Below are 27,580 nucleotides of genomic sequence, written 5' to 3'. Positions count from 1 at the left end.
TCTCTGAGTAAAAGTCAGCTGGCTGCCAGTTTTAAACTTCATTGGCACACAAGAATTTGCCAATTCAGTCTGCTGTGAAACCACTGTCTATGGGTAGGTTGCACAGACAAATACTACATTTCTGTTGAGTTTTGCTCTTATTTATATAGTCTTTTGAATCACATGCTATGAGACTGAGTGTAATGAATCACTTGAACTAAATATGCGTAATAATTCTTCTCCTTCATTAGTAACTCTCATGTAACTCTTTCAGCCTAACTCCTAAAGAATATTCCTGTGGATTCAGGAAGCAGTCAAATATTTATCTTTTCAGCAGAGATCACTGAAGAACACATTGATCGTGATAAAACTTTGGCCGAGAAGTTAGCAGAGCAATACTCCAACTCCACCTACTACAAAGAAACAAAAGCAATACTTGAGAATTTTTCTTTGGGAAATAAAAAGAAAACAAAAGTAATTTTCAGACAAATTACATATGCCAGTTCCTTCTGTCATCAGCTGAAATGGGTGTCCAAGCGCGCATTTAAAAACCTGATTGGAAACCCTCAAGCCTCCATAGCTCAGGTAACACTGTTCTTGTCCGTCAGTTTGTGCTATATGTTGAATTTACTCCACTTCTATGTTAGATAAGCTACTGGGGACAGTTTTGCCTCTTGGTATTTTAACTACAATTAGCATCTGAACTAAGAGAGTTAAAGGTCTGAAAATCTGATTCATTAGAAGCTGTCCTGGATGGTCCCAGCTGAGCAGCATGATGGGCTGCTCAGTGATTTTTTACTATTTAAGCATCTCAGGAGCCAAGGTCTTTTTCAGCAGTGTATTCTGCTCCTATGTTCCTTCCTTCCTCCCCACTCACAGTCAGTAGATTATTGTGCAAGTAGTTTCACACATTCGCTCAGGAACATCCTTCAGGCTCTCATCTAATTGTCCAGGCTTTGCATGGTGGCATTAGGCCCCAAATCTTTCTCATGAGGGAAAGGTAACAGACTACACGTTTGTACGTGTACACGTTGTACATTTAAACTTCAGCACCCAATTAAGTGCTGGCAGTTGACTCAAGTATAGAGATATTTTCACAGTCTTGCAATGTGCATATCGTTTCATCACTTGACTGTTCATAACAATTATGATGTGTTCTGAAAAAGATGTCACGGAAAACACAACAGGTGCTAACATTTGTTAAGGAGGATGAGCATGTTATACATGATTGGCCCTGTTGGTGCTGCTTTCTTAGAAGAATCAACACAATGACTAGCAATTTCTTTAAAGCTACACATTGCCTTCAGAAATAAAGAATGCCTGGCTGACTTCTTCTGAAGAATGACTAATCCTTAGGAATCCCTAATTCTTGGGCCAAATTCTGTCGTCTTAACATCAGCAAAACTCCCACTGCAATTTTGAGCAATTCTGGAGAAGCCAACAGAAGAATCAGTTCCACGCCAGTGGTATAAATTTTCCAGATCAAGATTTATGTGATGAATGAACAAAATGGCCAGCACGGAGAGGAAACGAGTGCAGAATCCCTGAAGTTAAAAGGCTTTGTGTATGTGTGCGTGTCTGTGTGTTGATATTACGGAGATCCGTAATAATTGCTTTGTAAAAGCTTGACCTTGTGACAAGAATTACACTCTCAAGGATCTCATAATACCCCAAGGTTAATGGCCCTGACTTTTTTCTCACAATCTTTTCTACCTGCTCACCCTCATTACAGAGGGATTTTACATGCATTCTTTAAGTGGTACACAGTTCATTAAGCCTTGTTCATTAATCTGCTCCAAATTGGTCTTGATATGATCCTTGCTTTCCACTACAATTGGCTTAGGGGCAGAACTATCCCTGACATTTGGTCCTTTCGGCAAGATCTTAGTGATACAGTACCATGGATCAAGCGGTTTACGGTGTTAAGACTCATGCGTCGCTCGGGCTTAAAACTGACAGAACTGTCTGATACTGTTTTTTTCCGAGATTTTTGTCATTTGTACTTAGTCTTAAAAATTTGTGATGTACAGACTTCAGTCATTTAAATTATAACCTCGAGGCCACTGATACGTTTGCTATTTAAATTGTGATAGAGATGGCAAATGTCAGTACATATATGTCCTGATCCTCCTATCTTGGCTCATGTTAAAAACAATCCCATGAATAAAATTTGCAATAGAATCCAGCACTTACGCACGGTGGAATGTGAAAATAAACCATCACCCCCAGCAATGCAGTCAGGAAAGACTGCTCTCATTTTTAGGTCCAGGAACATGTCTAGTGCCAGTGCCACCGTAGAAAAGTGAGCTATCAGGAGCAAATGAAGCTCTGTAGTTTCCCTCCTCTCTAAATTTCCTTCTGGTACCTTGCCTATGCTTGATGCAGAAGCTGCTGGCTGCTGCCAAGGGCAGGATTCAGGAGCTGCTGTGTCTCGCAGATACCTCTCCAAGGATACTGCGATGCATGAATCAAAATCTCACTATGCTGCAGGTTGCTAACCCCTCCACTGACTCCCTTCCCAACTTGGATTGCTTTTTCCCTAGTCATCCTGAATACATTTCCTGTTAATCTGTACTCACCATCTGAATGTTTCAGAATAATTATTGAAGCCCTGAACTTTAAAAGCAATGAGGATAAAATTTTTCCTTTTCTTTTTTTCTTTTTTTTTAATTTAGCTCTGTGTTACAACTTTCCTGGGACTCCTCGTAGGTGCCATTTTCTTTGGAGTAAAAGATGACTACACTGGTCTACAAAACAGGTTAGCCAGTTTGGTACTAGATAGCCAAAGATTGATCAAATGCTGTCATTATGATGATAAGATAATGAAAAATGTGGAAGCTGAGAAGAAACCACTGAGCTCCTTACCACTACACCCTTAAAGCAAATGCCTCTCTTCATGTTAGGAAATAAAATCAGGCCTATTTCAATGACTTTGAGGTGAATATGTACTTCTACCTATTGGAAGTTCTGTGCAGAACTGAGATACAGGGATCCAATTCTGCCCTCTTATGTTGAAACTTGGACAAGCAGTCAAAGCGAAGTGAGTGATGCTACTTGTGTAGGTTGATATTCTGATATTCTTCAGTGCCAGTCAGATTGCTGAAAATGCTGAACAGCATACATCACATTAAAAATGCTTACTTTATCATTGCAGCATTTTAACTTGTTTTCTGCAAGTCTTCCCCAAGATAAAAAGATTAAAGATTAAAATATATAGACCTGGCTACTTAAACTTGGATAACTAAAGCTTTGACCTTGCAACTGCTTCTACATACACACTTCAATCTACAGCAGTAAGGCAAAAGGTGCATACAAAGCTAGGTTTCAAAATGATTCTGGCCTAAGTATGATTTTGACGTCTGTACGTATGTAGCCTTACATATGGGTTTGCAATTTAGAAAGCTCTAGGTTCTTAGACTTAAAACACTACATAGCACTTAAATAAAAATGGTCCAATTTTAAATTGCATATGAAAATGTGAAAACAAAGCCTTTAATTTTAGCAGAAAAGGTGAAAACAACTTCTCACGTAGTTTAATCAGTTCCTCCTAGTTTTCATCAGACAAGTGCCTCACTGACAGAATTTTTAGAAGAAGTGCCAGTAAAAGGAAATTTGAATGAAAAAAATCAAGGAAAATCAGTTCATTTTTCAATCCTTTGACTGTATCAAAGAACACGCTATCTTGCATTCTAGTAACAAACACTGTGTGTACAGAGTTTCAGGCTTGTTACAGACCCAGGTGTGTAGCTGAGCCTGTTCCCAGGGAATTCCGTGGGACTTCACATACTACTGAGCTCCGCACACTATGGTTCAGTCAATATATGCCATATTGTAAAAGCTACTGAATATGTCACATTTTTAATACGGCTTACTGTTTTGCTTTTTGTAGAGTTGGTGCAATGTTCTTTCTGACCACCGATCAGTGTTTCAGCAGCATTACAGCTATTGAACTCTTTGTTGTGGAAAAAAAATTATTTATGTAAGTAAAACATACGAAAAGGTTAACATTGTCTATTGTTAGAGAGATTTAATTTGGATGCTTATCTTCTTCCTGCTGTAACAAATTGTTATTTAAGTATGCCTAATGCAGACCTTTCAAGTTCTTTCATTGTTACTGCCTATTGCAAATGTATTCTTTTAGCCCATAAGTGAATTGTTTGCAAATCCACTCAAAAATGGTACCTATGATTGAGAGCAGCTCAGAGTTTGAAATTATTAACACGCGTAGGAAAAAAACCCTGAAAACTCAATTAAGTATTGATTAATAAGTTTGTGACTTGTTACTGAAGTTAGTAAATACTGTCCAAATGGATTCTTTAAAGCTGTACAGATTATACTATATAGAAAAGAAAAACAATTTAAGCTTAATTCTATTTTGATGATACAAAAATTTACTGAAAATTATGTGCACAACTGTCCATGTTCATTTGCACATGAAAATACTACCATTATTACAGTATCTTGGTGGACATTTGCATTACATCCTAGGCATAAAAGAACTTTTTTTTTTTTTTCCAATTTAAGCTAGCTAGGTGAAAATATTTTTTTTTTTAATGAATAACTTTGTAATATGCTGCATATATATGTGTTCCAGACATGAATATATCAGTGGGTACTACAGAACATCTGCATATTTCATCTCAAAGCTGATGGCTGATTTAATACCCATGAGGACTTTACCAAGCATCATCTTCACCTGTATAACTTATTTCATGTTAGGCAAGTATTGTCTCCTGAAGTTCCATTACTGCCTCCCCCCATAAGAACACCACTGAAATAAATCAAATCAACAACGCACTCACATTTTATATATGTACATATATATGTGTGTGTGTGTGTTTGTATGTGTGGGTATGGGGATATATATATATTTTTTTTTCTCCCCACTCCCTCATCAGTGTGACACTGGTTATTGGGCTTGCTGGATGGAAGTCTCTGTTGCTTTTAGCATACTATGCAATTTACAGGATAGATACACTTCTGAAGCTTTAAGCAGTCTTGTCTGAATCTGTAAAATGTCTCATCACCACTGTCCCTAGAAACAACAGTGTCATTATCCATACTAAGTAGGTTTGATTTATTCCTTTTCATTTTTGGTTATCATAACTTTCAGTGACTTTTACACGATACTTTTTCCTTCTTGCACGTTTTGCAAGAATACGTATCAAAGGAAAAGTTTCGTTATAAGAACTCAGTAACGTGTGAATTGCTATCGGCTTGTGCCTTCTGACGTGTAAGAAGACTTTGAGAATTGCAGGCACCAACTTCTAGAACACTAGAACATCTTCGACCTCCATACTCCAACCAACTCCAAACACGTTCCAGGCAGACCATTTTCCTAGGATAAAGTTTCAGCTAGTAATGCCCTTTTGTGATGTCCCCAAAATTTGAAAGCACAAACAAAATTTAAAAATAATCACAATTCACTCTGCTCAGACTTTTCTTTCCTGAAGAACAGGAAGCAGCATCAGCAAGAGGCTCTTGTGAGACTGCTCAACTGGAGCGTGCTACTACCAAATCTACAGCCACGCAAAGTCCACTCGCTATTAGGAGAGCTATCTGCTGGGAACGAGTGAAATGCTGTATAATTGCCACTTACAAAGGCTCAGTAGAAGTTGCTCCTTTGACAGAAAACTTGAAACCATGGTGAATCCTTCACCTTGGCCTGTATAGAGTACAACTGTAACTTCTACCTATTTCTCTGCACATTTCCTCTGCTGTTATTACAGTTACGGACATATTCCTTATTCATCTTGTGCACTGCTGACAAGGGCACACACAAGTATCACAGGTCTCACTGCACTCAGCCTATGTTGGCAAAATAAACATATTATGCAAGCAGGATGCACTATTTATTTTTGGTTTTGGTACAGCTTTTGGCAGGATCGTACTGAAAACCTTCTTATTCTGATCTTTAAGGTTTGAAACCAACAGCAGAAGCCTTCTTTATAATGCTGCTTACCCTTATGATGGTGTCCTACACAGCCACTTCTATGGCACTAGCCATTGCAACAGGACAGAGTGTGGTCACTTTGGCGAACCTGCTCATGACTCTTGCATTTGTTTTTATGATTGTGAGTAGCATTATTTATTTTTCTAGACAGAAATCCTAGCAGTTACAGAGTTCAGCTCCAGTCTGAGGTCTGAATTCTGCAAAAAGGCTGTGGGGTTGAGTATGCTCTATTCTGATTTGTCCCTCTAAATAGCTTGAACCTGGGGTTGGGGGTCTAGGAGCGAACGGGAAGGAGAGCGGTTCCTCTGCTGCATTCTCAGTGACTGGCAACCCGAGCACTGTCCGGGAAGCAGAAAAGTGGCTTAGAGCAACATTTTGATAACTCCTCTTTAGCTTTACCAAAGACAAATTTGGCTAGCTGAGAATATGACCAGTGGTCTCCTGCATTCTGAGACCGGTACTTTACCTATCCTCTTCAGCTAGCCATCAGACACGTTCCAGCTGGACAACGTCCTCAGCACTCAGAGGGAGAAGGCAGAAACCACAGAAACAAACAATGTGGCAGTGTTGAGCCATAGGCAACAAACAAACAAACAAACAAAAAGACTAAAAGGTGCCTCAGACTCATGGCACGCGCAAGCAAAACCGAGTGCGCACCTCCAGTAGCTCCACATAGCTAAAATCCACGTAGTAAAAGCAGACGGTTCATGTGAACAGATGTGGGACCCACCAGACAGGAAGCATCCGGATGTAATGGAAGAGCAAAAGCATTCCCAGTTACTCATTTTGGGAAAAGGAAAAGGATCTCAAGGGGTACGATGCAGAGCTTGATAACAGGAATTCTTCCACCCGCTCCCCTGTCCCATCATTCCACTGGAAGAGTTTCTTCCTGTGGAAAGGCCTGCTTTTTTCATCTGAAGAAGGAGAGTCAAGAGCTAGAGACTACCACATGTAACAGCGTGTATTTTTTTTTTAATCTACCTTTTCTACTCTGTTTTCACTGCCTCTAGATTTTCTCTGGGTTGCTGGTAAATCTAACAAGCATCATATCCTGGCTGTCCTGGCTGCAGTATTTTAGCATACCTCGATATGGAATGACAGTAAGTGCTGTATTTTCCCATGTACCGAGTTCAAAAAGATTTGTTAGAAAGGAATGTCTTCACCCATGATAAAGCAAATTCCAGGTTTAATGGATTGATGAGAAAAAGGTAAGTTAATTAGGTATAGCAACCTTCGAATTTAATGCCATACCTTGAAAGAAAGAAAGAAAGGCTTCTAATCAAGTAGCACCCACTGCTGATTAAAAGGTAATTTCTGTGACACGAAAACAATTCATACGAGAGAGTCACGCAAAGTTAAATCACTATTGTCTTCTCTTGTCCATCAGGACATAATTGGATAAAAATGCTACAGAATGAAGCACAATGCTATCACAAAAAATGTTCTTTTCTCTTTGCCATCAATCAAAGACAAACATGTCAACCTGAAAATTTTTCTCCTATTTTTTGATAGTTTAAGTTATGGTGATGTCTCGTAGAGAAAGCTGGGCTGGAATATTCCTGTGTAGAAATAATCCAATCTAGGTGAGGTGTTGAAGCATAAAGACACTTGTGCATTAAATTGTGTGCACTGTGTACATTCTTCTCTTAAAAGAAAATGAATAATGCTTCTGTGTTAAAAAATGTGGATTTGTCCAAGATAATAAATAGCGATACCATCACATTTTTAGGATAAATTTGGGTTGTATTATCTCATCTTGTTGATTTATCACTCCTTTCCTACTAATTTCTGTTGTCATTGTTTCTTTCATTTCAAAAGGCTTTAGAAATTAATGAATTGAGTGGTCTGAACTTCTGCAACAACACTGACACCACAGATCTGAATGATAATTGTCTGCAGATAAGCCAACAGTAAGTATTTTGGTATATTAAAATGAATGCCTCCACAAATAACTTACAAAGTCTTTGAGTATTAGTCTGTGAAATATCTACTGATCACCAGCAAAATCTGTTAAGAGTTTTTATATTTAAAATAGTATTTTACTGGATTTTTGCATTCTGTCTGCAAAGAACATGTTATATAGGTATTATTAAGTCTAATATTCACAACAATTTAGAAATATTTCTATCATTTTGCATTTCACTTTTTTAAACTGTTTACTGAAAACCACACACTTATGACAATCATACAGCCTTGTAAAATTAATTTCAGCTTCCTACGAGAAACTGATTGTAGCTACAAGAAAAACAAAATTATAAATAGAAAATAGTACCCTATCGCAAGTGTTTGCCTGGCCTGTTATAAATATGAAATCACACTACAACTTCTAGGGAACTTCCTAAATACCTAAAACAGATTGCCTTTATAAATCTGTTTGTATTTATCTGCAGGTGGTGCACAGGAGACGATTATTTGAAAAATCAAGGCATTGATCCAAGTAGTTGGGGTCTATGGCAGAATCATCTGGCTCTTGCATGCATGATAGTAATATTCCTTACAATTTCATACTTGAAATTACACTTCATGAAGAAGTTCTCTTAAAACCAGAACAAAAAATGTAGTTCATATTGTTTGATAAACTGACTGCAGACCTGACTTGATTATTTTGAGAGACCTTCCTTTGTACTTTTGTTTCTGATTTCATAATTCAAAAATGTATGATTCTTGTATAGTTTTAAATACTTAGTATTAATGTACTTTGCTGAAATATCCAGCAGGCCACAACTCTCTTGATTGCCATAAGAAGTGTACTACACCATTCGTTTCTTCAAGACTAATCATAGTCTTTCTGCATGTTCTAGTTATAGATTTCAGAAACAAAACGGATACTTACTGGCTTAATCTGCAAAAATTGGCTGCATTATTTTATTAGCAGCTACGTTTACAAGCAAGTGATTCAGTCCAAGTAGAAGCAGGTCAGCAGACTGGCACAGCTGGTGCTGAGAGCCCTACACCTACGCAGAGGTGGGACAGAGCAGCACTGGCACAAGGAGGAATGGACGGCAGGCCATGTTCTCATTCCTCCCCGCTGCCCCTCTGCTCCCTGCTCCCATCCTGCACAGATGGCAAGTCCATTTCAAGGACCCTCATAATCTGGAAATCAAGGCATCCTTACTGATTAGCCCAAACCCTAAATTATCTACAATGTGAAAATGCATAATAAAATGCGTCTCTCGAGTATTATGTCTTCTATCTACCTTATTTCAGGAAGGTAGAGGTTTCTATGCTTCTATAGATTACTACATTACTAAAGGTGATACACTGCCTGGAAGAATAGCTAGTATTGACAAGCCATAAACAAACCAGAGTTCCAGTCCTACAATCGACAGTGGCAAAGGTGTCCTCTATATCCCGGGTCATGTCTTATGTCCTATTCTATTCAGGGAACTGTAACTACCCTAAGGTGTATTTGACTGATGTCACCAAGTTTTTCTTACCAAGCCAGAGCACTGCAAATACTATTTTTTAAATAAAAATGATGTTGTACTTTTTTAATATGCCAATTTGCATAATCCTTGTATGTATTCCTTACCTTCTTGAAATTTGCACTTATTCTGAGTAGCTGCAACAAATCATTTTTTTCTCCTTAGGAGTTCTGTTATTGCTGCTATAGGGCGTTGTTATTTTTTAATGCTGACCAGTTTTAAATATGTATCTAATTGAGATGGTATTACATTTATAACATTCTGTACGTTACAATAACTCTTACTCGGTAGCCTCAATTTTCCCCTCACCATCCGAAGCTGAGATTAGTTGCCTATGATAGTTACAACTCTTTTCATTTGTAACAGTTCACACACACATTAGCACTTCTAGCATGTATCTCTCTGCCCTTTTCAACCCCCAGTACTATTTCACAGAATAAAGTCAACTGAATTTTAAAGACCTGTTGCTTAATTTTAGCTAGGTTCTATGGCATTCTAGACAGTCCTTGCTCCTCTTGGGTTTATTTAGGCGGTGCACGTGTAGTACCGTAACATAATGGAAAAACACCTGTCTGGTTATATTACCTGTCCAGTCTACCTGCTGTATTGTATTTAAAATATCCAAACATTGCTTGCTCATCCTGTATCCTGTAGATGACCCATTTTCCTCTTTGTATGAAACTCGGATGTTGCAATAAAACCGTATACAAGAAAACAAAAAACATCTTGTCTCCAGCTGGACATTTATCTGCAACCCTTTCTATGTCAATCATTAATCTGGAGTCAAGAGAGTCACAACTATAGGGCCGTAACTGCTTACTGTGTAGAAATTACTGTTCCAGGCTTTATAATCACTGATGGCTTTCCAATGGTGAGCAGTAAAAGGTTAGCGTGGGGTCAGCAAACTTGAAAGAAGAGCAGTTTCAACAGAGCTCAGTGCACTGCCCGGCCTTCGCCCGCTGTTCTAAAAGCTGCTGTCTCCTACTTATTCCACGAACATTTCTTACAGTAAAATGCTCCAGCTCTTTCTTTTTAGAGGCCTATCAAAATAAACAGCACAATTTACCTATGTAGTTAAAAGTGTCTTATACTTGTCCTGCTGATTTTATAAACCTTCCACACCATAGCAATTGCTATATTCTAAAGCAAGCATTTGGGGGGAAACATTTTAGACAATTCAGCTATTATACGTGAACTCAAAATGCCATACCACAAGAATATAGTTATAGTGCACTTTAAATTAGCCGTATGTCAAGTAATGAAGAGACCTTTCCTAACTGTTTCTTTTATTATAGTGCTTGAGGACTATGCATATTCCACCCCGTTACAGGTGCTGCTGCTGCAGCAGAAAGGTGATCCTTCCGCCGTTTTTAACATCGCGTCTTTAAGACGAGCTTAGAGAACAACCAGGGCACTCAGGCGCTTTACGCGTGAAAGCAGAGCGAAACACGGTGTGTAACAGACACGGTAAACCATGAACGGCGCAGCCGGCAGCGCACCACGCGCGGAGAGACCTCTGCAGTCAACCACCGTTTCACCTCACGCGTAGCAATTCACTGCGATCTCACTAGCTTACTGACTGCACTGAAAAGGTTTCTGTGACGCGTTAGGGCTTCTCAAGCACCGGCTGAACTCCACCGGACCCGGGAGGCACGGAAGCCCTTGGAGCCCTTCACGCCCTGGACGCGTGTCGAAGCGCAGCCTCGCAGCACGACCCGCCCAGGCAGAGGCGCGAGGCTGCGCGGGGGACACGCGGGCAGCGCTACCGCACGAGCCCGTTCCCCTCCCCACCCCACCCCGGCGACCGTTAGCCGTTAGCCGTTAGCCGTTACCCGCCTCACGCACCGCCCGCACCCCCGCGAACCAATCAACCGCCGCTCCCCTCAGCCCCCCGCGGCGCCCGGCCTACCGCGGCAGCTTCGCTCGGTGACCGCTGCTCCGCTCCGCTCCGCTCCGCATGGCCCGCGGCGGCGAGGGGGCGGTGCCGGCGCGCCGCTGCCCCGCGCGGCCGTTGGTGGGGCGCGGCGCGACCGTTGGCGGGGCCCGGCGGCCGTTGGTGGGGCGCGGCGCGACCGTTGGCGGGGCGCGCGCGAGCGGGGCGGGGCAGGGCGTCTCCTGCTGCGGGGCCCGCGCGGTGAGTCGGGCTCGGGTTCCGTTCGAGCAGCATCGTTCGCAGTTGGGGGAACATGAACCCCCCCTACGCGCTTATCAGACACACTTTCAGGTATCATCTCAATCCAAACAGTAAAGAAAAAACGACTGGCATGCAAGGAATTTTAACTACGGGCTAACAGAGCAAGTAAAACAACTTTACGCCTTTTACTTTGGTTGTTATCATTAATCTCATTACCCGTGAAATATTTACCCTGGTTTATGTGGAACATGTACAGCCCGCTTTGGAAATTCCTTAGTGCTTTCTGAATTGTGTTAGTTTTTACATGGACCCATCACGCCTGTGTCAGCTTTCACGTGGAAAGTTAACGATAATACAAATCCTTGTACCACTTTCCTCTCTCAAACATCAGCATTACATTCGAGTTGCAGTATGTTAAAATCAGTTACTCTCCAAGCAACGAAAATAAAGTCCGATATCCTTTCGATTTCTGTCCCTTTTTCTGCAGCTCTTCTCCACGCACAAACATCACCAACCTCAGCTCCTGCCAAGGGGCTCAGCTCCTGCCACTGGGCAGAAAAGGCAGCATGTGCTGCCGCTTCATTCAGATCAGCTGCTGCCAAACACCCAGAATAGTTGAGGTCTGCCTTTTTCCCCAGTGTAGTTCAGTAATTTGGGTCTTTTTCTTCAACCAGATTTTAAAGAAATGTTAATATTAAAGAAGTTATGCAGCTAGGAGACTTCTACCACTCCCAGTATGGTTACATTTGGATGCCTGGTTCAAAAAACATCCAAGGGTAGTGACACAGATGGAGAAGTAGTACGAATGCATACTCCTCCTCCTTGTAAAAACGTACTTTCTTTGAAAGCAGTGCTGCTGTATTTTGCAGTATTACAAGCTTGGGACAACGATATGGGGCAGAGGAGAAAAGGTGAAGGAGCAGAGGAGCAAAAACCTAACCTCTTCTCCAGCCTCCACTTGCTAGTCTTTTAATGCCTGTCAGGCTACCCTTATAGGAAAGTATATATAATAGTAACTGCACTGTGAAATACTTCACTGTGAGTTATGAAACGGTGACGCATCTCGTGGACGAACATTTTAATAAAACACTACATCATTCACAGCTGAACTGCCTCAGAAGAAGCAGACATCAGTAGAACAGTGTCTTAAATGTAACCAAGTTGAGTTGTATCATTATGACAAAGATTTTGCTCTCTTCCATTGCTGTGAGTGAACTCATTAATTCATGTTCCAATATGCAGCAGGTGCCCAGCAGTAACAGCCTTCTGCAGCGACGTAGCGGTGTTCAGCTGCTAGAACCCAGCACCAGCGGTTTCCCACAAGCAGCCGGCCTGTAGTCAGGAAAAGGTTTACTGCTGAAGCCGCTGAGACTTTCCACAAAACGTGCTACAGAATCAAAGTGAAGAGTGGCATTTGATGTTGACAAGAGTTGATACAGAAATTTTGATAGATACAAAGATATTTTTTAAAAGTGAGGTTTGATCCCTTTTCATACAGCTTTGTCACAGCTCCACATAAACATCCAGCAAATGTGCTGAAACGTAATAGATGAAATAACACTGTAATACGAATATATAGCTAGAGTCTTGTGAGGTGACACAGATACAAGAGCACACCCTCAGTTAAATCTGTAATTCCCATTTTTAACTAGTTCTATGGACTGCTGAGTTACAGTCTCCTGCCCTGGAAGGACAGAACATCACCACCAGGGCCAGATCTATAGCAAAGATTTGTATGTTGCAGCACATAGTCCCAGGCTTGAACTGAGGTGGTAGCTGAGAACTGAGGTGGAAACTGAGGTTCACCAGTTTTCATCTGTATCAATGGCAACTTAGGCAATGACAGAAGAAATTCATGCAAGTCAGCACTCTGGAGGGGAAGTGGAGCCATGAGATGAGTGCCTGAGCAAACCACAAAGAAATACTAAAAAGAAGGGAGGGAGGGATAGTTAAGAACCTTCCTACAGTTCGAACCAACTATCAATAGCCTTGAAATAGGTACTCAACTCTGATGAGACTTCTCTAGAAAAAGTATCCTCCCTTTTGCACAGCTTGGATCCAAACCTGGTTATTTCACCTTTCAGAAAAATGTTTGTAATGTCAGGCTTTGCGGGAAAAAAGACAGCACTATCTTTTTTTTCCTGGAGGTTAGGCAGGTACCTGAGAATACTTCATTAAGTCTTGCAAGATTGAACCTTAGGAGACCATCTACTTTGGAAATCTCACAGGTTAGACATGGCATAGTCACTAAGAGCTTGGCACTCTGCGGGGTCACTTGGCTCTGCACAAGCTCAGCATCAGGGAAGGAACCCAGATTGTTCCAGGGAGCGTCAGTCAGTTCGGCAGTGAAGACCTCTCTTGTGGCAATGCCACATATATTTTCTAGCAGCACAGAAAGCACCTTCTAGTTGAGGAAAAAAAAGCATTGCTAGGGTACTTTCACATACTGATCAGGCACTTCACAAGCATTGTTGAACCATAGTTTTTTTTTTCCTATGCTCCCAGTAATTGCAACTGCAAAATTTCATAGCAAAAAGAGTCACAGCAAAATTTCATCTGTGCAGAAGCTTTGTGATGATCAGTAGCCACTTTACAAAGCAACAAGACACAAGGAAAACTCTCCCACCATGGCAAGCATAGCTCCCTGTTCCTTCAGTACCTTTTTTCTTTACACAACAATCCACATTTTATCACAGAATTAAATAGCTCAACAGTAACCTACTGGTTTCTTCATGAGAGCCACTCTAGCAATACTCCCTTATCCACGAGAACACATGCAAATGCTCATCTTAGACCAATCTGCATCATCCTTGAGAAGAATCAGGTCATCGGTCCTTTGTACAAGGAAAAAAACATGGTCTGGGCCTTAAGTGTTTCTGTTTCAGAGTGTGCCTGAAGTGTCAGTTCTAAAACTATTAGATCATCCTTGACACACACATTCTTACAGTACGATTTAGTGTTGCTTCTTTAGTGTTGCTAGAAATGTGAAGCAGTATTTGAACTGGAAACTGAAAATAATTCTTTAGAGAGTGTATTTATAGCAAATAAAATACAGTATTTATTTCTTTTACAACTTGATTCACATATAAATGATCACATATTGGTGAGTCTGAAAACCAGTTTCAAAATTCTTAATTTAAGGCCAATAGAAGGTCTTAAAAAGCCTGTAACTGTCAAGTTTACATACAAAGCTGTTTTTTATGTACAAATTGACAAGGTAAAGTTGTTACATACAGTTGCACAAGTTTAGGTACAAATATATAGGTGCTCTTATAAAGGAAGGTGTTGAATTTGACCTGAATTTTAGGAAAAAACACATAAAGAATACATGCAGGGAGAGAACAACACACAAAAATAGCCCTGAAATTGCAAAGATCCCTGAAAATCTGAGGGAAGAAAAATACTTGCTAGATCATTCATATATCTGTATTTAGTTATTTGAATACAGTTGGTTTTCACAAAATAGGTTATGACCCTGCTAATTTTAAAATCAGTCTGCGTCTTCCATTACAAATACTTGCTGTTAATTTAAACTTTGGTAAAATAAGTTTCTGAAAATGCAAATTTCTTGTTCTTATTAGATTATCAGGAAATGGTTGCTTTATTTACAAAACTATACAGACAGACAGATTCTCTAATCTAAAAATTAGAACAAAACGAAATCACAATTTTGTATTACTCAGGCATTTTACTAGTTCTTCTAACATTCTGATTTTACAGTATACCAAAATGGACAGACTTTCAAATTAACAAAATAAATATATAAATAATGACTCTTGTTTTACAGTGTGATTTTGCGACCAGTCCTTAATGCAATCTCGGGACCCAATGGCGGTGACAGATCTTCATAAACGTTCAAGCAAATGATTTGTTCTACATCAACTGTATTTACTGTATAGACACATCTCAGCAAGCAGCATATGACTACAGGATTTTACTATGGGTAGATTTAAGAACTCAAAGCATTCTAACTTGTTCCTATTCAAACCCAGAATCTGAGATACATACATTCAATCTTTACGGTACTTTCTTTGCTTAGATTAGGTGTTTTGATGTTCAGTGACGTGATTTGTAAAGCAGAAATATTACTTGTGATATAAATTTGAGACTTTTGCCAGATGGTACCTAGTTAGAACAGATTAGCAAAATGAATATCAAGTTTCTCAACATGGCAGTTCCAACCGTACGTACTACTTCTTTATGAAGAAATGCAAAATTTTCACTTAGGATTTGAAATTTTTGAAATTTTGCATTTGCATTCTCTCCCCCCCAAAATGACTGATTTTTTTTTCAAAAAAGTGGTTGAAAACAATCTTTGCCTTGCAGTATTCCATTGAAATACTGGACAATTTTTCAATATATTAAAACATGACGAATACTTCAAGAATTCGGTCAGTCATTATTAAAATAATCACATTGAAGCAGATACTAAAACTAATACTTCACAACTTGCATCCATGAGTACTTGTGGATACAGTTAAGGCTTGATTGCATTGATCAGAGCTGCTAAGACAAAAACACAATACTGTACTTTAACCTCCTAGGGAACTTACGGGAACTTTACATCATGAGAAGTAGTCCTGTGTTAAACTTTTGCAAGTATAATCAGTTTATCCTATAAAATATGCCTAACATCATTAGACATGATACCCAAGAGAAATATGTACTGTATCTACAGTGGTAAAGATGAACTCTTTATTTCTTTATCTTGCAGCTTCCTTGAGAGTTGTTGTAATCAGAAACTGTGGAAGCATTCTCCGAGAAGATAACATTTTTAGGAATTCATTAGTCCTGCCTCATTTAAGCCTCTGTCTCATGGCATTGCCACAGTATGAGTTTCACTGTTGATTTCTTCCTCTGTGCAGAAGGCTATGGAGAAGTGAACGAAGGATAACAGAGCTTTGATGAGTACAATCTTCCACTGAGACTGTTTTCTTGAGAACAGAATTAACCAGAATTTCTGGTTCAAGGCTCAAACATGTACCTCCAAGCATGTATCATCACGTAAATTTTGATGGTAAAATCTAAGTCTGTTCAGCTTTCAGCTGCTTTGTATTTGTAGATCTGAGCTGATCTCGTTCAGAGCTGGGGTGGTACTTTTAAGTGAATGGAAGGATTTAAGCTTTTGGAAATGTTCTAAACGTAGCATTTTGATAAGCAGGAATTCAAGATTCTTGCTGCAGCTAATTTGGCTTTGATGGTAAGATGTAGTGCTGCTGTGGAAAAGGAAACCTTCAGAGTACAAAACCTACCAGAAACTGTTTTGCAGCTTTAGTTTACTTGCACATTTTTCCTTTTAAGCAGAAGGAAACACTGAGGGGATCAACAGTGATATGATTGTTGCAGAGAAATTTGCAGAATAGTACTTCATGTCCTCATACTACACAGAAACAAAAGCAGAATTAGATAAGCTGTCTTTGGAAAACAAATCCATCAGCCCAGATTTAAAAAAGAAAAAAAAAAATCATACACAGTACTTCATTCGGTCGTCAGCTCAAGTGGGTGTCATGGCACACATTTAAAAAATTGATAGGCCACCCACAGAACTCTACAGCCCATGTAACTGTAGCTGGTCTTCAACATTTCAACATTTAACATTTCAAGAGTTATAAATGGAATCAGACTTGAATATTACATATTCCACCTGAATATATCACAAATTTCAGTATACAACAGTGGCTTTTGAAAAAGGAACTCATCAAGTGAACCTAACATACTTTGAACTGACTGATACAGCATTGCACAGAGAGTGTTTATGTTGAAACCCCTAAACCATTCATGCTCTATACTACTCATTTTAGCAGTTGGCCACGTATAAAAATATATTTGCATGAAATAAATATTTCTTCCTACACTGTCTAGTACTTACTATATATTTCACTGTGCACAAAAGTTAAGGTACTGCGTGTATGATTTCGTTCCCACAGAAGTGGCCCGTGTGCTCAGACCAAATCCAAGAGGTCTTGCCCAGACAGAAGTCTTGTTAATCTCAGCAAAAGGTCGGACTCTGCTACTCTTAGATGCATCACTTTGTAGCTTGTTTGCTCCCAGGCATACTAATGAGAACACCCATAAACGAATGAGCTGACAGTAGCACACTCTGGCCCTCAAACTGTTAGCTGAGCTCTGCTACTCTGTAATCAGTTTTATAATATTCTATACCTTAGCTGCATGAGCAGAAATTACAGTAATAGTACTGTCGGACTTGACTGTCACACTATGGGCTTAAGATTATGTTTTTCTCTTTTTATCCAGCATTCTACATAACTGGATGAAAAGAAGATAGGACTATTACATTGCTTAAGGTTGATCACTTATGACACAGCACTCTCTTTGGGAAGATTCAGTTCGGTCCACCCAAATTGGCAGGGGCCAAGGTTGCCAATGCCAACCTTCCCATATTCAAAATAAAAGTTAAAACGCCAGGCCTACTATGAAAGAGAGATGAGGGTTCTTTCTTTCTTCATTCCAGGGGAGGGGCACACACAGGACAATTATATCACTCAATGCCAGCAAGGAGATATAAATCTATATAGGTACTATAAGGCAGCTCTGTGAGCAATAAAGGTGACTAAAAATCCAAGCAGAAAGGAAACGAGTGCAGAATCCCTGAAGTTAAAAGGCTTTGTGTATGTGTGTGTTTCCATATTTTGATATTACGGAGATCCATAATAATTGCTTTGTAAAAGCTTGACCTTGTGACAAGAATTACACTCTCAAGGATCTCATAATACCCCAAGGTTAATGGCCCTGACTTTTTTCTCACAATCTTTTCTATCTGCTCACCCTCATTACAGAGGGATTTTACATGCATTCTTTAAGTGGTATACAGTTCATTAAGCCTTGTTCGTTAATCTGCTCCAAATTGGTCTTGATATGATCCTTGCTTTCCACTACAATTGGCTTAGGGGTGCAACTATCCCTGACATTTGGTCCTTTCGGCAAGATCTTAGTGATACAGTGGTTCAAGTGGTTTGTGGTGTTAAGACCCATGCATCGCTTGGGCTTAAAACTGACAGAACTGCCTGATACCATTGTTTTTCTGTCATTTGTCTGTCGTCATTCTGGTTATAACACTAACTCCACTGAAAATGTGTTTATGTGCATGAAAATTCTTATTTCTGTTTGCTTACATTTAACAATAATTGATTTTATCTGGAATCTAGGAAACTTCAAAAGACTATGGGCTTTATGTGAAATTATTCAATATGGTTTAAGATTTTTCTTTTAAATCCATCATCTACTCAACTTTAAAACAATTAATAATAAACTACAACATGAAGGTTGCTACTTTTTAAAAATACTATAATTACTTTGAATTCATTACTTTGAAGGAAGCTTTATTACAATTATTTTATAAACTACTGCATTCAATACAAAAAGTAGACCTTTTATTTTTTCAATTCCAGCAGTATCATAGTTCCCTGTAAAGAACAGTCCATTGGATGTAACGTATCATTTCATAACATACGACTTCTGAGCAGTAGAGGATTTTTTTTTTTTTTTTTTAAATCACCCCTGATTCTCCTCAGAAAACAAAGGAGGGAATGGTAGGTATTTTTTCCCGTAATATACATCTTTGATGTGAGCCTCTCATTTCCCACCTGCTGTTATACGAATGTTCGTGTAGTTAATTGGCTTTATTACACTTTATCCATCATTTTGATCAATTGCTATTATTTCCCAGCCATGAATTCTGTTATTAACAAGAACCTGATGTTTTTTCTACATAACAAGCAGGAACAGATATTAAGCTGGCTAGATACAGCTAACGCTTCCAAGTGTGCTGCTCGGAAAACAACAACTTCTCTTTGACAGATTTTAAGAGAACTGATTGACTAAGGTCCTACTGTCAAAGTAATAATAATTATAGGAAGGAAATCCAATTGCCATTAAGATTTTTTAAATGGAAAACTAGATCTTATCAAGCGAATTTCTTACTACTGTTTGACAAGTTATGAGCTGATAAAGTTGGATGTAATATACTAAGGCTTCTATCAGAGTTCTTGCTTCTGTCACATGCCATATAGTGCTGAAGCAATAGGTGTCATTACAGCACCTACTAAGAGATTAAAGGTCATAGATTCGATAGACAATTCTTAACATAATTATCATTAGGTTCATTAGAGATCCGGTCTTGTCCAGTAGTCCTCAGAAGGTATGGAGTGCCTTAGTATTCATCCAGGTCGAGTGTCCATATTTTACAAAAAACATTGAAAGCTGAGAAAGGTGAAAGGTCAAAAAAAAAATATTTAGGTTGTGATACGCTTTGGAGAAGCTTGAAAAAGCTCCATGCTTATTTATTAAGAAGAGAGAAACGGTAAAAATTGACCTAGCTTTTGGTAGCAGCATAAGAAGAAAGCATGTATTATTCGAGAGCCTTTAACATGCAACAGGCCATTTTTAACTGCTTAAAAACTTATTTGTGGGAATAATTGTTGGAGCAATTTTTGCTGGAATAAAAAAATGATTTCAGTGGTATACAAAACAGATTAGTAAACCTGGTGGTGGAAAAATATGAATGGCCTTCAAGTGACTATTTTAATAAGGTTTGCTTCTGAAGCATTTTAACTTCTTTTCTAATCTTTTGGTGAAGCAAGCAGAATGCTAGGCACTATAGAAAATAAATTAAATTTTAAGAATTGCTGCCTTGTTTTCAAAAACAATATTAAGAAGTGACTCCTTTAACTGATTCTATAAAATATTTATATGTAGTTGGACTACAAAGAAATTACACTATCGACTTTTCAAACTGTAATTTTAAAAGGCCCAAGAGTTACACTGGAAAAAGCTTAGGGATTGAGCATGTTATTTTTCACACTGTACATAGGCTTTCTAAATTGTGTTGGCTCAAGCAAAGATTTCAGAAGTGCCAAAGAGACTCTCTTCCTGCCGACTTACCCGTTCTGCTGATCAAGTTCCTGCTAGTGACTGGCTCCTCTGGGCTGCATGAGAAGTTCCGTCTTCTTTCTCGCCTTGTATGCTGGTGAGAACTTCATAGGCCATGTATTCGCTACCTGTAAGGAGAAGCATTTGTTTAATTTGGGTCTTCCAGGAGGCATCAAGGGACCCGCACCTGAAAAGCAGGCACACAAAGACAGCCCTTTTCGCAAGGTATTTAGAGCCCAAGTAATGCACGTTACTCTGAAGCCAAACGTGAACAGAGCTAGCAATGTAGCTAGCTCTGTACAGAGCTAGTTAGGTAGCCCCTGCCTGGTTTCAGTCAGGAAGAGATGCATTTTTACCATAAGACAAATGATCTTTTCATTGTTATCAGTACAGTTACCTCTTATTTTACTCTAATGTGTCCCACTGAAACATTCCTTCTGCCTCAGGAACTAAAAAACTTGCACAACAAATCTCTGACTTTTATTTGTTATTTAAGTGTCAGTGCTTTATTCTTTCTGATTACCAATCAGTGTAGGAAAGGCATTTTACCACTACTGAACTTTGTATCACCGAAAAAAATACGTAGATTAATCTTTGCCTATGGAAAATACTGTCTATTGCTTTATTAATTACTTCTTTTTTTGTTCTGTCATCTTTCTTCAGGTCTAGCAAACATCGGCATGAAGTTCTGGGACTGATGTGAATTACTGCATTCCGTTTAATGATAATTATGATGTTAGGATGCTTTTCCGTAGAAATCCGAAGTATTCTAGGACTGGAGGCAGGGACTGACTGAATCCCTGAGACACGCTCCCTACCTCTTCCCTGTCTCAACAAGGTTAAAATCTCAGCAGGAGATGTTAATGGTTCTTACTGTATGTTTAATAGATATAGCCACAAGCTTATTGCTTCCTATCATAAAAGCTATGCTTCTGTCAGCAATCTGGATTTCATAGCATTGCTTTCATAGTATAAGAGTAAATGTGCAATAGTCACTTTTTAAGTGTGGATTTCTGTGTATTCTGTGACTGGAAGAGCAAAGCAAGGCAATTTAGAAAGGAGAGTGTAACAGCCCCCGGGGCTTTCAATAGTTCAGAGAAAAGCATCAGTTTGTGGAAAATGTGACAATAAACAGAATTTGAAAAACCCTGCTTTCCTATCTGTTATGTTTAGGCTCCCTCCCAGGAAATATTTTTATAACTATATATAATAACTTTTGGAATCATTTTTGGCATGGATCTTGATTTAAGATACATTCACTTACCTCTATTAATTTTTAATAGAGTTACTAATTTATATCAGCTAACAAATATCATTCATAATAAAAAAGAGTGTATATAATTGTATTGATGATTGCATTAAGACGCGTCATCCCAAAGAGACTGCAAACTAATCATATAAAATATACAGGACTACTTACAGAATAAGGAACCAATTACCTGGAAGGAAGCAGAAAAAGTTGTCCCTGAAATGGGAAAATACAGAGTAGGAAAACTGTAGGGAGAAATTATAGAATTATCAAGAGTTAGGTCACAAAATCAATTAGAAAGATTTGTTGTGAGTTTTAGTCACACTATTATTTTTAATATTAGACAGATGAGGAGCAAATGGTCCAGATGCTAAAACCACAAATGGGAAATAAAATGAAAGAGCTGAAATGTGGACAGATAGAACAAAAAAGAGAAGTAAATTGATTTTAAAGAATTGAAGTTTGCTAGTCCTCCAAAGACAGCATGTTTCCAAAGGGGGTGACACCTTACGCTGCAAATATCCAGGGTCCCTGAAGAGTCAGGGAGCTGGTATCTTTAGAGCTGACCAGTAACTGCTGCTGTAGCAGATGGCAAAAATCTATAACATTTAAAGTTGCTGCCAACTTGATTTTTCCAGCTTCAATCTAATGATCAGCAGCATGCTGAGCAAATGAGCAAAACACCAGACAGGCAGATACAAAACCATTTTCTGTAGCATCTCAAAATATTCATGTTTGATTCTCAGGCCTGGTTACTACCTCTGTAGTCTCTGGTATTTTGCACAAACATAGGTCTTTGATGAAAGCAATTCACAACCTTATTGGCAAGGCTGTGTAATTCCTGAAGTGTTGCTGTACCATTGAAAGTCATCCTTATCCAAATGGATAAAGACATAACATGGAGCTGAAATAATAAGAGAATTAAAGCAAAAGAAGACATCAGACATACGGATTCCCCCCTGACAGCTAATGAACCCAGGAGTAGGCAAGTCAAAACATGTTCACACACCCAACTGTTTTCTATGAGTGAGTGTCCCCATTTTTGACTGCATTCCTGCTGTGGAATACCAAACTTACCACTATTGCCTAATCTGACCTATTAAAAAAAAAAAAAAAAAAGTTTCTTTAGTCTCATGCTTTTCATTCAGATTTTGAGAGAAATAGTCTTTGCCTCCATAACCCAGCAGGGTCTTGAGTCATGGTGTCTAAGCTGACTGTTTCGCCCCAAAGAGAAGAGAAGCTGTCCTGCAAATATAAGTAACCTTCTGCTTTAAATAATACACTACTGCAATTATTCTCTCTCTCTGACACAGGATTGCTACCTGTTTCCTGTAAGGAGTTGATTATATTTCCATTGACCTAGCGGGCACAGAATCAAATCGTTAGGGTGTTATACCCTGCTCTGAATGACTGCAGACAGACGTCTCAGGTAACAATAATGAAAATTATTTATGGACACTGCATGACATCAGTCTAAGGCATCTCAAACCTCTTCAAGCAATTCCTACTTTGGATTTGTGACTGCATGTTTTCTTTTTGCATGTTTCACTGGGTTGCTAGTAAACGTTACAAGTTCCCAATTCCTTGCTGAAGCCTAACAGTAACTGCCAGGTTTTCTACACATTTTGTTAGAATAAATCTTTTAAGAGAGACCATAATTTAACTTGGAAAAAAAAAAAGCAATGTTTTTCTGATATTACCTGGTAAATGCCATTTCCATAAACATCAACTTGCTATGTCTAATGTTCAGTAAATTGTAATCACTCTCCCAGTGTTTATCTATGTATTTTCATACAAACAGTATACACAAAAAACTTCTTTCAATCTAAACATTTCACTCCATTTTTTAAGGAATTCTCCTTTTATCCTGCGGAACTTAGATTCATCTCACTACTAGTTACCAAAGAAGGGAAAAGATTTCTGAACATAACATAAATGCCTTTCCTCTCCCAGTCACAGTCTCCCTCTTACTGCTTACTGGGCATTAATTGATAAACACCCAGTTATCCAGTTAAAAGCCTTGCCAAATCTGCTTTTTTAGCTAACCGTATTAAATGGCATCTTCTCAGGAAACCTAAATGGCCTTTATTACAGAGTTCTAACATCACCGAACATGAAAGAAAAGGGAATTTCTTACCAAGAGAAGTATACGATTCACACACTTCCCTGCTTCTTTTTTTTTTTGGGGGGGGGGGGGGGAGAGGAAGGGGGAGTGTCCCAATGACAATCCTATTTTTTCAGAATAGAGCTTCAAGTATCAGGCTTTTACAGGCAGCTTGCTCCTTAGTTTAAACGGGAGAAGTGTCAGAAATTTTTGGCAAATTACCTGTCCTCACGTTTCTAAAAACATGCCTAAATCAAGTCCGCATCAGTCCTCGGTAAGCATTACTGTGATGAAATTGGCCACACTGGGAAAAGAATTCCTCCTAAAGGAATCTTTCCCTCTCTTGATATTTACCCAGCTTAGCAAGACTAACCACCCAAAACCAGTAATATTATTCAAGGCTCAGTAACATATAATAGTTTTAAAATTAGAATAACTGCATGCGTCTTCTACACAGTATGATTATCATGACATATATCAAAACCTACTTCAGGTGAGAGATTGTCAGGTCCAGGGCTTTCTCCTCCTGTGTACGGCCGGGTCGAGAAGATGGTTCAGAAAGCGCATCTACGCAGCACCAGCTCACAAACCACACGCTGTCAAAGGAGTATAAGGATTGCAGGGAAGTCCCAGAGCTTTAGTCCCAGAGCTTTTTAGGAAGTCCCTCTGAGCTATGTTCTTGATGGCTGCAACAGTGGCCTCTGGTGGACAGTGATTTGAATGGTACAGAAGGTCTTCTGTATGTTTCCCAGTTTTCTCTTTTTTTTCCCCTTGATCTTCAAGTTTGTCTCAGTCTCATCTCTCAACGTACAACCACGTGTAATTCTGGGGACAGTGAACTCAATATTACAGGTGTAACTGTTAATCTGCAGAGTGTTTTTTGTTTTAATATTCCAAACAGATTTAGGGGAGAAAGAGAAGAGAGGAATAGCATGGCATTAAGGCAGACGCAGCTCTAAAAACATCTTTGGGAATTTTGTATAATGTATGCTTACCTCAAAAGTGGAATGAACTACTAATTTCAAGTTTAAATGCTAATGAAAGGAGCATTTTTACTTTGAGCGTTTCTCAGAGGAGTTTTCATTAAACCATTCTCTTAGCGACAGTGAAAAGTAGCAGCCAGTGTTAATACAAGTGGGCATTTCTGCCAGTCAGGGCACTGCTAGATTATTTAAAAAAATACCTTAAATGTGACTCATCTGAAAACAAAGCTAAACTCTTCTCAGTGGAAGGATTTTTTCAAAAGTACAAGTCCCAGAATCTGGACAGCATTTCACCAAATTCTAGCTCTGTAATGGTTTAACGGTGTTATTGTTTTGCATGAATAGTGTCTCAATGAACATTCAGTCCCTCCTTGTGTACCTCTTAATCTTTTTTTATTCATTTCAAGGCTTTGCAAATTAATGAATTTACCCCTCTAAACTTGTGCTGAAACATCACAAGCATAACTGAGGCAAGTTGCCAGCATCCGAGTCCTTTTACAATGTAAGTATGCATTTAGTATCAAGAATTTCTTGCTGGCAGCACAGGCCCAATACACCGCCCGAGTCTCCAAATTGCTCTCCCCTAGCACCCCATCAGCTGCTCTGAAACAACACCTGGCTGCTCTTAGACCAAGTCCAATTCAGGCCTAATACAGAAAGGCACGGGTCTGCCGCATTCAATACATCTAATGGCAGCTCTTGGCTGCCAGTGACGAAGAGTTTGTCTCCCTAAATACTCCTTACAGTAGAAGCAAAACAGACAGGGAGGAGTTGCCAGAAATCTCCAGTCTGAACCAAAGTTTCTTCTGACCCCGCTGCTGCATTACCGTTACTAACCCTTCAGTGCCAGCATGTTAGTAACAGCCCTCTGAACCAAGATGGGACCATCTGAATTGGTGTGGTAACTTGACGTAACTATGCGGCAGCAAAGATAGAAGAGAGAAGGCTCTTGCATGTCACTCTACCACCCTAATCACGAAGCGCCTTTCTGTACCTATTTTGCATAACCAGTGCTTAACCCTTGGAAGGACCTTTCCTGCAAAGGAGGTACACCGACGACTTTAAAATTAGCATCCTACTCAGAAACCTTTTACTGCACTCCTAATAAGTGCCTGAAAATGTCAGGACCCAAGCTGCTATTCCTTAAGATTGCGCAAAAGGAAAATGTTTTTTTCATTGTTTTTGCATTTCTCCGTTGTAGAGATCTGATTTGCTTTGCAAACCATTTATTTTCCTTCAAAATAATCATGGTATCTTTTCTGAAAGACCCAGAGCACAAACCAAACTCTTATTGAAGGCTTACATACCTGTAATGTTTCCTTCTATTTCCCATGGATTAGTAAAAACTTCATCATTTGTTTGCTAACAACTGAGAACTGATTTGTCTTCCAGCCATCCACAGGGTCTTTCAGGTGAAAACAGTGCCTGGTCTGTGCTACTACTAAAAAAAATGGAAAAGAAAAATGATGCACATGAAAAGCAAACCAACCATAAATGGCACAGATCTTTTGCAACATGGAACATGAAAGAAAATTTTTCTTTGCTAAATGATTTAGCAAAACATAGAGCAATTGTGGTTCTGAATTAATTTATCTGCAGAAAAGGAAGAACTTTTTGTGAACATCAAAATTTTGGCAGTTCAGTTCAGAAAAGAGGCTGACATGATATACTGGAAGTCTCTGAAGCAGTAGGCTTGAGCTTCGTACCTGAAAGCAGTGCTGCTTCTGGCTCCCCCAGCCACCAACCACCTGTGTTTCCGAGGGGGCTCCCTGCTGTCCCGGTGGACCGCGCAAACACTAGACAAGGAAGGGCAGGAATGAGCGAAGGAGAGGGGGACAAACAGCCTACACCTCCTTCTGCAAAAATGCTTGGGGAACCTGAGGCTAGAGGAGGACTCCTCTGTCTCCAATCGCTAATCCATTTGCTTGCACTGGATATTCGTATGGGAGGCGAACCAAAAAAACCCCAGTATTGCCTAAATACACAAATGACACAGTCACTTGCAGACTTTTTTGCATAAGGTTAACTTTTTTTTTCCTTTTTTCTAAATTTTTCTTGTTTAGATGTACTGGAGAAATATGCAAGGCATGCAAAGCAACTGCCTGGGGAATGTGGAAGAATTACGTGACTCATTTCCATGACACTTGTTTTCCTTAAAATTGCCCATCTCAAACTGCACTTTCTGAAGAAATTTTCGTTAAGTCAACACCACCAGTATACCCACAGTATTAAATAAAAAAGCCTCCTACCTACTGCATGCTGTGGCTTTTAGAGCATACTTACTAAAGGTTAAATATTAACATCCAGTATGTATACGGTTCAAAGACTGCAATGGATTCACATTAAGCATTCAATTTTCATTATTTTTGGTTTACTTCTGTGTTAATGAGACAGTTACCCACTATCTGCTGTCTAGACAGAACTTTGAATTTATATTTGAGCCTGGGATTTCCAAGGACCATGGAATCCTCTAAAGAATACTGCAGGATCCCTCAGAGCAAAGGGAAGACCAAGGGAAAGAGAGAAAAGAGTAGAGACATTAACTTAAACATAAGCTCTGCAGTAGTAAAGGGAAAGCATTATTAGCAGTGGGAGTGGAGAGCTGCAAGAGCAGAAGATAGATCTGTGTATTTATGCAAAAATACAAAATAAACTGTTAAAGAAAGCACTTGAGGTGAATTAGGGAAGACTCTTGTTCTCTCTCTAATTCATTGCTTCAGAAAATGCAGCAAGTGAGTCTAACTAGACCTTTTTTCTTTGGACAGTGAAGCCGTAGATCAGCCCGAGTCCTCTCTGCTCATTCCCTTTTTACGTTTTTATTTTTAGAACAAGAGGGAAAGTACCCATATAATAAAATGCGAGAT

General features: G+C 39.2%; 1 protein-coding gene and 2 long non-coding RNA genes across 6 annotated transcripts in view; 1 reads left to right on the top strand and 2 right to left on the bottom strand.

The window, feature by feature from the left end:
• ABCG2 (ATP binding cassette subfamily G member 2 (JR blood group)) overlaps nucleotides 1-9,427 on the top strand; it is a 28,549-nt gene extending 19,122 nt beyond the window's left edge. For 2 of the 3 annotated variants that reach the window (XM_064510387.1, XM_026102743.2), the window contains exons 9-16: nucleotides 314-564; nucleotides 2,655-2,737; nucleotides 3,869-3,958; nucleotides 4,574-4,698; nucleotides 5,899-6,053; nucleotides 6,943-7,032; nucleotides 7,751-7,842; nucleotides 8,323-9,427. In XM_064510387.1, coding sequence (XP_064366457.1) covers nucleotides 314-564; nucleotides 2,655-2,737; nucleotides 3,869-3,958; nucleotides 4,574-4,698; nucleotides 5,899-6,053; nucleotides 6,943-7,032; nucleotides 7,751-7,842; nucleotides 8,323-8,473 — 1,037 coding nt within the window. In that variant the 3' untranslated portion in view covers nucleotides 8,474-9,427. The remainder of the gene's footprint in view (nucleotides 1-313; nucleotides 565-2,654; nucleotides 2,738-3,868; nucleotides 3,959-4,573; nucleotides 4,699-5,898; nucleotides 6,054-6,942; nucleotides 7,033-7,750; nucleotides 7,843-8,322) is intronic. The other variant, XM_064510388.1, reaches the window with a different exon arrangement.
• LOC135328117 (uncharacterized) overlaps nucleotides 1-11,316 on the bottom strand; it is a 37,016-nt gene extending 25,700 nt beyond the window's left edge. The window contains exon 1 of the long non-coding RNA XR_010388847.1: nucleotides 11,267-11,316. This is a non-coding gene — a long non-coding RNA (uncharacterized LOC135328117). The remainder of the gene's footprint in view (nucleotides 1-11,266) is intronic.
• A 7,498-nt stretch (nucleotides 11,317-18,814) lies between these two features.
• Nucleotides 18,815-24,215, bottom strand: LOC112984699 (uncharacterized). Of its 2 annotated transcripts, XR_010388845.1 has the most exons (3): nucleotides 21,820-24,215; nucleotides 20,393-20,508; nucleotides 18,815-19,711 (listed from the first exon to the last, which is right to left on the bottom strand). It is a non-coding gene; the product is annotated as an uncharacterized LOC112984699 (long non-coding RNA). The 2 variants fall into 2 exon arrangements; XR_003259558.2 differs by lacking the exon at nucleotides 21,820-24,215 and having other exon boundaries at nucleotides 20,393-21,811.
• Between the last annotated feature and the right edge of the window lie 3,365 nt (nucleotides 24,216-27,580).

This window comes from Dromaius novaehollandiae, chromosome 4 (assembly GCF_036370855.1).
Source record: "Dromaius novaehollandiae isolate bDroNov1 chromosome 4, bDroNov1.hap1, whole genome shotgun sequence".
Taxonomy (NCBI): domain Eukaryota; kingdom Metazoa; phylum Chordata; class Aves; order Casuariiformes; family Dromaiidae; genus Dromaius; species Dromaius novaehollandiae.
The sequence above is the reverse complement of the archived record's forward strand: the minus strand, read 5'-3'. Positions and strand labels throughout refer to the sequence as shown.